General features: G+C 40.7%; 1 protein-coding gene across 4 annotated transcripts in view; it reads right to left on the bottom strand.

Annotated features, from left to right (window-relative positions):
• Nucleotides 1-13523, bottom strand: part of TRPC4AP (transient receptor potential cation channel subfamily C member 4 associated protein) — an 80806-nt gene extending 67283 nt beyond the window's left edge. For 3 of the 4 annotated variants that reach the window (XM_021718675.1, XM_008070263.1, XM_021718674.1), the window contains exon 1: nucleotides 13277-13523. In XM_021718675.1, coding sequence (XP_021574350.1) covers nucleotides 13277-13438 — 162 coding nt within the window. In that variant the 5' untranslated portion in view covers nucleotides 13439-13523. The remainder of the gene's footprint in view (nucleotides 1-13276) is intronic. The other variant, XM_021718676.1, reaches the window with a different exon arrangement.
• Nucleotides 13524-13758: the final 235 nt, after the last annotated feature.

Here is a 13758-nt window from a genome sequence, read left to right as displayed (position 1 = left end):
AAAAAAAAAAAAAAAAAAAAAAAAATATGTCATAGGAACTTCCCAAACTGAAATACAAAGAGAACAAAGAAATACAAATTTAAAAAGAACAGAATATTCAAAAACTATGAGGTAATTACAAAATGCATAACGTGTTACTGAAATACTAAAAAAAAAGAGAGAAAGGAAAACAAATTAGTGAAATAATAATGGTTGAGAATTTTCCGAAATTAATGGCAGATAACAATCCATAGATCCAGGAATTTCAGAGAACACCAAGAAAGATTTTTTTTTTTTAAACCCAACTACATATAGATATCATATTCAAACTGTTAAAAAAAAAAAAACCTGGCTGGGCTTGGTGGCTCAGCCTGTAATCCCAGCACTTTGGGAGGCCGAGGCAAGAGGACATTAGAGACCAGCCCGCAACTTGGTGAGACCTCCTCTCTACAATAAATAAAAAATGAGCAGGGCATGGCGGCGCATGCCTGTAGTTCCGGCTACTTGGAAGGCTGAGGCAGGAGGATCGCTGGAGCCCAGCAGTTGATGCTGGGGTGGTTCTGAGTGTGCCACTGCATTCCAGCCTGGGCGACAGAGTGAGACTTCAATTCAAAAAAAAAAAAAGAGAGAGAGAGAGAGAGAGAGAGAAATCTTGAAAGAAACCAGAGGGGGATAAAAGTCCTTACCTTATATGGAACTAGGATAAGAATTACATTGGGTTACTTTCAGAGACAATGCAAACAAGAAGAGAGTAAAGTAAAATATTAAGCACTTAACAAGACAAAAACAATTTATAACTCCTAAAGCTATTGAAAAAAAAGAAAACATTTTAAAACAAAAAAAATAACTAAAACACTTCAGAAATAATTAAATATTATGGACCAATAATGTACAAAACAAACAAAACCCCCCACTAACCTAGATTCTGAATCCAGTGAAAACATTCTTCAAAAGTGAAGAAAAAAGCCGGGCTCGGTGGCTCAGCCTGTAATCCCGCGCCTTTGGGAGGCTGAGGTGAGTGGATTGCCTGAGCCTGTGGGTTCGAGACCCACCTGGGCAGCGAGACCACATCTCTACAATAAATCAAAAAGTCAGCTGGGCATGGTAGCACGCGCCTGTAATTCCGGCTACTTGGAAGGCTGAGGTGGAAGGATCGCCAGAGCACAGCAGGTAGAGGCTGCAGTGGCCGGGAACGGCCACTGCACTCCAGTCTGGGCGACAGAGTGAGACTCCAACTCAAAAAAAAAAAAGTGAAGAAAAAAATAGAGATTTTCTTAAACAAACGAAAACTGAGGGAATTTTTACCCACAAACCTTCCCTAAAAGAAATGTTAAAAGTAATTCTTCAGAGAAGGAAAATGATAAGGTTAGAAACTCAGAAGTACATAAAGAGTATTCAAAAAGAAACAAATGAACATAAAATAAAAATGACTTAATGTTTTTAATTCTGAATTAATCTAATAGTCATTCAAACTAGTAAGAGTAGCAACACATTGGGTGATTGTAGTGTTTGGACATGTGAAATGAGTGACAGCAATGTTTTAAATAATAGGAAGAAGGAGTCAGGCTCAGTGGCTCAGCCTGTAATCCCGCACCTTTGGGAAGCTGAGGTGAGTGGATTGCCTGAGCCCGCGGGTTCGAGACCCGCCTGGTCAGCGAGACCTCATCTCTACAATAAATCAAAAAATCAGCCGGGCGTGGTAGCGCATGCCTGTAATTCCAGCTACTTGGAGGGCTGAGGCGGAAGGATCGCCGGAGCCCAGCAGGTCGAGGCTGCGGTGGCCGGAAGCGGACACGCACTCCAGTCTGGGTGACAGAGTGTGACTCCAACTCAAAAAAAAAAAAAAAAAAAAAAAAGAAGGATTATTGATATACTAAGACAAGAGAGATAATAAAATCATATAAAATGCTCAATTAAATCTAGAGAAGGTAGAAAAAGAGGGAAAGATAAAAAAGAAACAAAGAACAAGTGTAACAAATAGAAAACAGTTACAAACATAGTATATATTAACCCAACTACATCATTAATCACTGTAAATGTCTAGGAATGATCTAAATACATTAATCAAAAGTCAGAAAATACCAGAATGGATTTTAAAAAAAGAAGACACAACAATAAATCCATTTAAAAATACAGAAACAAATAGATTAAAAGTAAAGGGATGGAGAAAGATAAACCATACTAACACTAATAAAAAGAAAGTTGGAGTGGTAATATAACTTTCAGACACTCAGAATTCATAGAAAAGAAAATTGACAGAGATAAAGAGAGTCATTTCATAATGACAAAGGGGTCAATTCTCCAAGAAGAGGTAAAAGTCCTTAATGTTTATGTGCCTAACAACGGCATGTCAAAACATATGAGGTAAAAACTTCCTGAAAGAACTGCCAGGCGAAATGGACAAACCAACTCTTACAGCTGGATTTCAATACCACTCTATCAGGTAGAAAGTCAGTCAAGAAAATAAATGACCAGAACATCACCATCAATCAACTGGATCTAACTAACATTTATATAAACTTTATCCAATAAAAGCATGATGTACATTATTCTCAAGCTCATGGAACATTCACCAAGAGGGGTATATTCTGGGCCACAAAACATACTTAAGCAAATGTAAAAGAATAGAAGTTATACAGAAATATGTTCTCAGACTACAATAGAATTAAGCTAGAAATCAACTAACAAAAAGTTAGAAAGCCCAAAATATTTGGAAATTAAATAACCCATTTCTAAGTAACATACGGGCCAAAGAAGTCTCAAGAGAAATTTTTCAATATTTTAAACTAAGTGAAAATGAAAATTCATCTTCCAAAATTTGTGAGATGACGCAAAAGCAGCGCTTAGGGGAAAACTGATAACATTGAATGCATATATTAGAAAAGAAGATCTACAGTCAAAAATATGAACTTTCACCTTAGCAAACTAGAGAAAAAAATAGCAATTTAAGCCTAAAGCAAGGATAAAAAATAATAATGAGAGCAGAAATCACTGAAATTGAAACAAAAAAAAACAACAGAGGAAATTAACAAAGGAAAACCTGGCCCTTTAAAAAGAGCAATAGAATTGATAAACTCAGCTGGGTGAAATGGTGCATGCCTGTAATCCCAGCACACTTTGGGAGGCTGAGAAAAGATCACTTGAGGCCAAGAATTCAAGGCCAGCTTGGGCAATATAGCAAGACCCCATCTCAATTTTTTTTTTTTTTTTTTTGAGTTGGAGTCTCACTCTGTCGCCCAGACTGGAGTGCAGTGGCCGCTCCCAGCCACTGCAGCCTCGACCTGCTGGGCTCCGGCGATCCTTCCGCCTCAGCCCTCCAAGCAGCCGGAACTACAGGCGCGCGCTACCACGCCCGGCTGATTTTTTGATTTACTGTAGAGATGAGGTCTCGCTGCCCAGGCGGGTCTCGAACCCGCGGGCTCAGGCAATCCACTCACCTCAGCCTCCCAAAGGCGCGGGATTACAGGCTGAGCCACCGAGCCCGGCTGAGTTTAATAATTTAAAAAATGGACAAATCTCTGAAGACATCTTGCCAAAGAAGGTATACATATGGCCACCAAGCACAAGGAAAGATGCTCAACATCATTTGTCATCAGAGAAATACAAATCAATTCCACACTGAGATACTACTTCACACACACTAGGATGGCAAAATCAAAAAGACAGAAAATAGTGTTAGCCGGGCTCGATGGCTCAGCCTGTAATCCCCGCGCCTTTGGGAGGCTGAGGTGAGTGGATTGACTGAGCCCGCGGGTTCGAGACCCGCCTGGGCAACTTGGCGAGACCTCATCGCTACAATAAATCAAAAATGACCCGGGTGTGGGACCGCGCTCCCGTAGTTCCAGCTACTCGGAAGGCTGAGGCGGAAGGCTCGCCGGAGCCCAGCAGGTCGAGGCTGCGGTGGCCGGGAGCCGCCACTGCACTCCAGTCTGGGTGACAGAGTGAGACTCCAACTCAAAAAAAAAAAATTAGTGAATCCAATTTAAAATCTGTTTCAGAAATTAAAAGTTGATTTAATATCTGCATCTTTTATTCAATGCAATTTACAACATCAATAACAAACGAGAATAATTATATGAATATCAGTTGATGCAGAAAAAGTATTTTAATATAATTCAACAACCATTTATGATAAGCTCAAACTGAAAAAAGAATTTCTAATAATGAGTTATCTACAGAAAACTTACTAAAATCATCATACTTAATGGTAAAATATTTAAGACTTTCTTAGTTCAGGAATGTGCTACTTCTATTCATCATACTGGAGGTCTCAAGCAGCAGAGTAAGGCAAGATAAATAGAAGACATAGACTAGAGAGGATAAAATAAAGGCTTTATTTGCAGATGATGTAATATTCACAGATAATTGTATACATATACAATCTAAGTGAATCTCAAGATAAATTATTAAAATGTAAGAGCAGTATAAACATAAAAACGGTATTTTTAAAAAATCAATCTTATTTTTATATTATAGATACAGTTTTAAAATGCAGTCTTAAAACACTGCTTACAATATCATTTTTAAAAAGTCAAATGCCAAGGAATAAATCTAACAATGTTATACAAGACTGCTACATAGAAAACTACAAAACATTATCAAGAGGAATTAAGACCAAACTCAAGAGGAACAGAGAGAAAAAGGGAGAAGGGGGAGAAGGAGAAAGAATGAATGTACTGAGTTTAACAGATTAAATGCAATTCCAATCAAAATTTTGCTGTAAAAATGTACAAGCTAATTCTAAAATGTACTGTATATGGAAACGGCAAAAGGCCCAGAAGAGCCAAGGTGATCTTGACTATAGCTAAGTAGAAAAACATACTCCTATTTCATATACTCTAGCCAAAGTCAACACATAAAGTCACAGAAAATAAGAAAATATAGTATCAGCACAAGGATAGAGAGATAGCCCAGTAGAACAATGTAGACATAAAACAGACCTACATGTATAAAGACACTTAACTTATAAAAAAGGTGGAACTATGGTGGGGAGAAGAAGACTTTTCAATGAATAATGGGGTCAAAATGGGTATCTCTATGGAAAAACCTCACAACATACCCAAAAATCAATTCCAAGTAGAATGTATACACAGAATACCTTAATGACTTTAGTGGAGGCAAAAGTTTATAAACAGGACACAAAAAGCACTAACCATAAAAGAAAATAGTGACACAATGAACTGTATTAAAATGAAGCATTTTTGTTCATCAAAATATCTTTCTACCACAGAATGGGTGAAAGTATTTTCTTTATTTTTTTGAGTTGGAGTCTCACTCTGTTGCCCAGGCTGGAGGGCAGAGGCACGCTCCCGGCCACCGCAGCCTGGACCTGCTGGGTTCTGGCAATCCTTCCGCCTCAGCCTTCTGAGTAGCTGGAACTACGTGCGTGCACTACCACGCCTGGCTAATTTTTTTATTTACTGTAGAGATGAGGTCTCGCCAAATTGCCCAGGTGGGTCTCGAACCCAAAGACTCAAGCAATCTACTCACCTCAGCCTCCCAAAGGTGCAGGATTACAGGCTGAGCCACCAAGCCCAGCTGAGAAAGAATTTTCAAAACATCACTACAAAGGTATCACACCCAGAAAATGTAAAGAACTTCAAAAAAAAAACTTCTGATCAGGTTTTTAAAAAAGACAATATAACAGAATAATGTGCAAAACATTTTAACAGGCAATTCATAAAACAGAATGTCCAAATGGCTAATAAACTTGTGAAAAGGAGCTCAACTGCATTAGATATCTTATTGAAACCATAATGATATACCTACAGACCTGCAAGAAAGGCTAAAATTAAAAAGATGGACAGCTGGGCGTGGTGGTTCACACCTGTAATCCCAGCATTTTGCGAGTCAGAAGTGAGAGGACGGCCTGAGCCCAGAGTTTGAGACCAGGCCAGGCAACATGGTGAGACCTTGTCTCTACAATAAGTCAAAAAATTAGCCGGGTGTGGTGGCACATGCCTGTAGTTCCAGCTACTTGGAAGGCTGAGAAAAAAGTATTTCCTGAGCCAAGGAGATTGAGGCTGCAGTGATCATGAGTGTGTCACTGTACTGGGTGACAGAGACCCCAGCTCAAAAAAAAAAAAAAAAAGATGGACAGCACCATGGGTTAGCAAGAACCCAGAAAAACAGAACTCACACTGCTAGTGGGAGTGTAATTTTTACACAACACTTGGGACACTTGGCAGTAATAGCTCCTGACGATGAAGAAATACACAGCCTATAATCCAACAGTGGTATCTACCTTCTAAAACTATGCAAATATGAACCAAAGACAGGTACAAGAATGTGCATATCAGCATTAGTCATAATCGCTAAAACTGGAAAGACAGCAAATACTCCTCAAAAGTAGAATAAATTCATCGTGGTCTGTTGATAGAATACTATATTGCAATGAAAATGAATAAACTACAGCTTCACCAACCTCATGAATTAATCTAACAATGTTGATTGAGATTGAAAGAATTTACTTGTAAAAATAAAGAAATAATATAATTTAAAGGAAAATAACTTCCAACTTAGAATTCAATATCAAGCTAGACTAAATATACAAGTGTCAATATAAGACATTTTCAGATATGCAAGCTTCAGAAAAAGTTAACCTCCTATGTATTGTTTCTTGTGAGGCTACTAGAGAATATGCTCCAAGGAGAAAACAGACACAGAATTCAGGAAAGCAGGTCTAAAACATGAGAAAATAAAAAGAAAATGCTCCAGACTTGGGGAACAGAAGTCCCAAGAATTCAGCTGTATAGCAGACCCAGTAAGCAACTAATCTAAACTGGAGTAGTTTTATAATTTGGGAACAAATTAAAAGTTTAAAGAAAGCAAAACAAATTTTAAAAGGATGCATTACTATGGTAGTGAAAGAAGTCAGACTTAAAGTGCTACATATGGTGTAGACATGTGTGTGTTATGCATATAGTGTGATTCTATTTATTTGACAGTGTGCAAAAGGGTTGACTATTATGAGGAAATTTTCTATATCCCAAGTGTAGTAATGATCATATGACTATATGCATTTGTCAAAACTCATAGAACTATATGCTAAAAAGTGTCAATTTTATTACGTGTATATTTATGCCTCAATAAAAATAATAAGAGGAAAAGGGTCAGGTGTGGTGGCTCATGCCTGTAATCCCAACACTTTGGAAGGCCAAGAGTTTGGGAGACCAGCCTGGGCAACATAACGAGACCTCATCTCTACAAAAAACTTAAAAAAAATATTAGCTGGATGTGGTGATGTCTGCCTGCAGTATCAGCTACTTGGAAGGCTGAAGCAGGAGGATCACTTGACCCCAGGAGCTGGAAGTTGCAGTGAGCCATGATCATGTCTATATTCTAGCCTAGGCAAGAGAATAAGACTCTGACTCAAAAAAAAAAAAAAAAAGATGAAGAGAACTGTGTTTAACAATATGAAAAGTAAAATCATGCAAAACAAATATCATCATTGTATACTATATGGACTTGCTGTAAACAATAATTACATCATCATAATGTAAATACTTAACACTGACAGCCAAAATTGTAATATAACTACAGTGGGGAGAATGGTGGAGATGAATAAGGTAGAATAAAGTGCTGTGAATTAAATCCTAATCCTTTTCAGGAGGAAGAAAATAGATACCATTTTTTAAAACTTTAAAGTTTATTTATTTTTTTGTAGCTACGAGGTCTTACTATGTTGCCCAGCAGTCTTCAGACACCGGCCTCAAGCAATTCTCGGCCTCAAAAGTGCTGAGATTACAGACGTGAGGCACCATGCCTGGCTAGATAATATATAGAGTTAAAAAGAAACTGCATTATAAGCATGTTATTTAGAAAAACTGGCTCTCCTGTTTCCTTCTCTTGCAAAAGAAATAGCTAGAATGTGGGCACTACAGTGTTGGCAATATGGAACTTGGAGGCACCAAGCACAGTGGGGCATTGCTGTTTTTTGTTACAAGCCTCTAAAGATCCAATCACAGTCCAAATTATTCACCTTCACAAGGAATTTCTTTTACTACCTCTATATGGGCTTAAAATACATTTACTCACACTTAAAAGTCATTTGGATTTTGCTTTCCTTGTGAACAGCTGAGTACTGTGATGAAAAAGCTACTATCCAGTCATTACTGTGAAGGTATCATTTGAGTTTTTTTCTTGGAGTACTTGTGGTTTGACAGCTTACAGCAACAATAATCTCTTACATCGTGCCCTCTAAGCTGTCAGCCTGTGTAGTGAATGTGACATTTCTAGGCATTTACAGTTTTCATCGCTTTATTTTGTCTTTATTGCTTTTCTTTTTAAATAGAACACCGAATTCCATAAAGATAAATGTGTATCTTACCTGTGTATTTAATTCTAAGTGTAAGGTAACTTATATAAAATAGCATAATAAGCACAAGTAAAAGATCATCTTAAAGGATAATTAAAGAAGATGAAATACTTTGTTAGGCTATTCTGACAAATGTTAACCACTGAATACTTGCATCTGCTTTAATGGGGTTTGTGTTGTTTCAACATAATTAGGAGGGAATTTCGGGCTTGTGAACACAAAACTTCCTGTTGAAATTAATGGTATTTATATATTTATGAGAATTTATCCTAACCAGGAGGTTTTCAATATCAAATTACCCTTGACGGGCAAAGGAAGATTTATATGACTTAAATCCCTTGGTTTCACAAATACTAATACTTAGAATGAGGCTAAAGCAAGTAATGCCTACTGAAATTTTTTAAAGACAATCTTAAAAAATGAAGTAAGTAACACTCAGACAAATTTAAATATGCCAGTAATTATAAAGGAAGCACTATCTAGCATTTAGAAAACATAAGGGATCCCACAACCCAATCTATTACCAGACTGCCAAACAGAAGGGAATCTAGGGCTGGTGGTTCATGCCGTACTGCAGTGAGTTGCACCACCCTAGAGTCCAGGGTTACTCAGTCTATCCTGTCTCTCAACTCATACTGATCATGCAGGGCCTTGTACACCCATGGATTTGATTCTAAATGCAATGAGATGAGGCTGGAGAGTCTTACGCAAAGGATTTATAAGATCTGATTTGCTTTAAGGATCAAATATGCTGATGAATGTGAAAGGGCTAGGTAAATTCCAAAGCATCACACCAGCATATTTTATTACCTTGACAGAGCACAACGAAAAAGAGAGAAGAAACTGAAACCCAAACTAAAACCCAAGACAGGCCCATTTGAAATCACGTGGCCAGTCATCATCTCCCAGGCTTCCCTTATGTCCCATTTAGGCAGATAGGGAAGACTAGGAGAAGGACCAGGTTTGGTGGAAGAGGAAGCAGGATTAAGTTTGAGATGCCCATTACATCGATGTAGAAATGCAGAGAAAGAAGCTGGATATATACCTCATCATCTAGAGCTAAAGGGAGAAAATAGGAATGGAAATACAGACTCAGGATCCATCAGAATATAGAACATTTACTACTAACAATACAAGCTAACCTCAATAGTAGCAAGTAATGTACTTATAGTTGAGTATGTTTTAGTCACTATTTTTAGACTTTTGTATACATAAACTCACTTGGGCATCGCTGCAATCTTAGGTTAGGTCCTATGATTATACTTACTTTACAAATGAAGAAACTTAGACATAAAGAGATTAAGTAACTCACCTAAAGACACATATCAAGTACATACCAGAGCCAGGCTTCAAACCTAGGCAATCTGACTCTGGAACGCTTTTTTCTTTTTTTTTTTAGTAACTGTCACCCAGGCTGGAGTGCAGCGGCACGCTCACAGTTACCACAACCTCGACCTGCTGACCTCAGGTGAACCGTCCACCTTAGCATTCCAAGCAGTTGGAGCTACAGGCATATGCCATTGGCTAATTTTTTGATTTATTGTAGAGACGAGGTCTTGCCAAGTTGCCCAGGCTGGTTCCGAACCTCTGGGATCAGGCAATCCTCCCACCTCCACCTCCCAAAGTGTGGGATTACAGACGTGACCTACCATGCCCGTCTCGGAACGCTTTTAAAGCCATGGGACTGCTTGGGAATTGAGTACAGATAGAAATAGGGCTGAGGATACAGAATTTCAATTCAAGCAATTTTCTGAATTCTGAATATCAAGTCCTGGTATAGTTTCAGGCTCTGCAGGTAAAATGAAAAATAAGACACAGTCCCTTCAAAAAGCTCAGTCTAACCAGGCACAATGGCTCACGCCTGTAATCCTAGCACTTTGGGAGGGTGAGACGAGAGGAATGCTTGAGCTCAGAAGTTCAAGACCAGCCTGGGCAACATAGCAAGGCCTCATTTCTACAAAAAAATAAAAAATCAGCCAGGTGTGATGGTGCATACTTGTAGTCCCAGCTACTTGGGAGGCTGACATGGGAGGATCACCTGAGCCCAGGAGGTCCAAGCTAGCTGAAAGTAACTACTTATTAAACATCTGCTGTGTGCCACACTAGCTTTTTAGACATATTCTTTCACTTAATTCTCCTAACAATCCTGTCAGATAGATATTATCACCAATTGAAAAATAAAGAAACCAAAGTTGAGAAAGGTTAAGTAACTAAACCTTGGTCTCTCAACAAGCGAATGACAGAAGTAGGATTCAATTCACCTTACTTTAAAATCACCTTACTTTAAAATCTGGTCTTTTCCAAGGAAATTCCATCATATGCTACAACATGTTGAGCCTTGAAGACACTATGCTAAGTGAAATAAACCAGCCACAAAAAGAGAAATAAATATTGTTTGATTCCACTTATATGAGGTTATCTAAACTATAGTCAAATTCACAGGAACAAAAAGTAGATGGGTGGTTACCAGTGGCTGGGGAGGGAGAAATGGGAAGTTGTTCAATGGGTATAGAGTTTCAGATTTGCAAGAAGAAAAGTTCTAGGAATCTATCTCACAACAACGTGAGAATACGTCACACTGCTGAACTTGTACTCTTAATGGTTAAGGGGGCAAATTTTATGTTACTCTTTTAACAATTAAAAAATATTGTTAAATTTGGTCTTTTCCTACTATACAACATGCCGTAATGGATATGCTTACTGTGCTAAAAAAAAATATGGCTCCATGAGCAAATAATTTATTCTGCAAGGCTGGAGAGGGAGGGTGTGGCAAGGAATAAACTAAAGAAAATGACTAAGAAAAAATATTTGAGTCGGGCTCAGTGGCTCAGCCTGTAATCCCAGTGCTTTGGGAGGCTGAGGTGAGTGGATTGCCTGAGCCTGCGGGTTCGAGACCCACCTGGACAAGTTGGCGTAGACCTCATCTCTACAACAAATCAAAAAATCAGCCGGGCATGGTAGCGCGTGCCTGTAATTCCGGCTACTCGGAAGGCTGAGGCAGAAGGATCGTCGGAGCCCAGTAGGTCGAGGCTGCAGTGGCCGCTCCTGGCCACTGCACTCCAGTCTGGGCGACAGAGTGAGATTCCAACTCAAAAAAAAAAGAAAAAAATATTTGAAAGATGAAGGCCCCCACTTTATTCTCCATATAGTTCTGGGCAGGGTCCCTATCACAACCTTTGGAACTCTGAAACATTCTCACAACTATCTATTACCACCATAACCTGCTTCACCAGGATCAAGAATATGCCAAGAGCCTTCTATCTGGTGAGCTTTTCTAGGCTCCTTCCAGTCTAAGTTATTCAGTCCTGGAAACACATTGTTTCCTAAATTGCCTCATTCTTCCTGCTAAAGAACCTCTGTGGCTCCCTATTACTCTCAGAACATAGACTATCAGGATAGGTGTTAGGAGAACATATCACTTAACCTTTCTGAGATTCAGTTTCCTCATCTGTATGAAGAGATGACTCCTAATGACTAACTCAAAAGATTGAGGATTAAATAAAGACACTATATGCCTTGCACCAGCTTGATCCAAAGTATGTGCTCAATAAAGGTTAGTTAGTCCTCTTTATACACACTCAGCTCAGTAGAGTATTTCAGCTTAAAGGATGGAGCAAGTATTTCCAGGATCTTCTTAAGGCAGGTAGAGAAGAACTCAAGGAGAAAAAGGTTGCTCATCTACAGTTGCCTGATGCCCAGAAAACTACTACTCACTCAAAATGCTCCTTCATCTGCAGCCCCCCATACAAACAGACCATTTAGCCTTTATTTTACTTTATCCTTTTAGTTATTTGAGTAAGTAATGTTCAAATGATTCAAAAATTAAATTCAAATATAAAATTATACTGCAAAAAGTCTCACTCCCATTCTCTCCTTCATTCACCCAATTTCCATCCCACTCCCAGTAACCACTTTATTACTTTGTGTATCCTTCAAAACTTTATGAAAAAGCTGTCTTTAAATAAAGCTAATATTTACAGGTGTATTTGCAAGGTCTGGGGTGGGAGAGGGTGGAAGAGTGAGGAGACTAAGTCTTACATATCCTGCTTTACCCTAAAGCAGTGTCCTTCACTCATTCAAAAAACATCATCATCATCATCATATATTGGGCACCTATTATAAGCCAGATACTAAGTATAACATTAGCTGATTACCCTTCAGACCTTATATGCAACAGAAATGCATTAATGCTTTACACAATTGTCTCTTTGGATCTTCACAGCGACCTTAAAACGGTAGGTTACTAATTCTCATCTCCATCTTTACAAAGGAGGAATCTGAGGCACAGAAGGGTAACCTGGTCAAGCAAGAGAGCAGGGTTCTGAATCCAGGCCTGACTCCAGAGTCCTCCCCCTTAAGCATGACGCTCTACGCTGGCAAAACAGATACAGTCTCTGCACCCGTGGGAGTTCGGCCTAACGTGGGAGACAGGCCAGAAAGAGGCAGACGACAAAGAAATATAGACTAAGAAAGTAATGTGAACGAAACTACTTCAGGGCTGCGACAGAATAACAATGGAAACCTACTTTAGAAAGGGAGAGGAGAGAATGTCAAGGAAAGGCCTCTCTGAGAAAATGACATTTATAATACACTTAAGAACGATTTAGGGACTGAAATGATGGCACCACCCCCTGCCCCATTCACAGGGGAGAGACTCAGGCCCACAGACACTGAAGCAAACCTGCCAGGATCCCCCAGCCGTGAAGACGTGGCGCAGAGAAAGGAGGATCCATAAACAGGGCCCACGCCACCAATGCCCACAACAGCCCAGCCCGCTCGGCCCCTGCCCATGGGCCTCAAGCCAGCTGTTGCCCACGGCCCCGCCGCGGCTGACAGCGTCGGAGCGGTTCACAGGGAGGCCCTGCCACTGGCCAAGAGGGGTCTGGCCCGTCCCGCAGCGGCCCGGAAAGGCCTCTTCCCCGGCCCCCCGCCAGCTCCCGCCTGATCCGCCCGCCCCGCCCCTTCGGGCCAGCCTCGTACCTGCACCGCCCGGGTCAGGCCCCGGCCGGTCAGCTGGCCCTGTCGCAGCTGCAGCAAAACGTTACTGGGCCGCGGCCGGCCGCCCCACCCGCCCCAAGCCGCCACTGTTGCTGCGGACCGTCGCCCTCGGCCGACCCCAGCTGCCGCTGGCGCAACCGCCATGTCTCCTCCTCCGACAAACAGGAAGCAAGCGCCCTCGGGTCAGCGTAGATTCCTACGGGGTGGGAGGGGTCGCCGCAGCGCCCCCCGCGGGCCGACGGCGGAGACGCAAGACGCGTGGCGGAGGCCATGCGTACCGCGGGGTCTGCCGGGAAGTATAGTCTTGCTCGGAGACGGAGTGAGTGGTAAAGCAACGCGGCGTTTCCCGCACTTCCTGTTTCTGCCCCCCCCACCCCCCCGCCAGTCCAGCACTTCCGCGAAGTCTCCCAAGGCCTAAGACCGGCCTCTGCTTGCGTGCTCTCCCATTCTCCGCCCGGTCGGGG

The sequence above is a fragment of the Carlito syrichta genome, unplaced genomic scaffold, assembly GCF_000164805.1.
Source record: "Carlito syrichta isolate Samal-C Ts95f unplaced genomic scaffold, Tarsius_syrichta-2.0.1 Scaffold313246, whole genome shotgun sequence".
NCBI classification, from domain to species: Eukaryota; Metazoa; Chordata; class Mammalia; order Primates; family Tarsiidae; genus Carlito; species Carlito syrichta.
The sequence above is the reverse complement of the archived record's forward strand: the minus strand, read 5'-3'. Positions and strand labels throughout refer to the sequence as shown.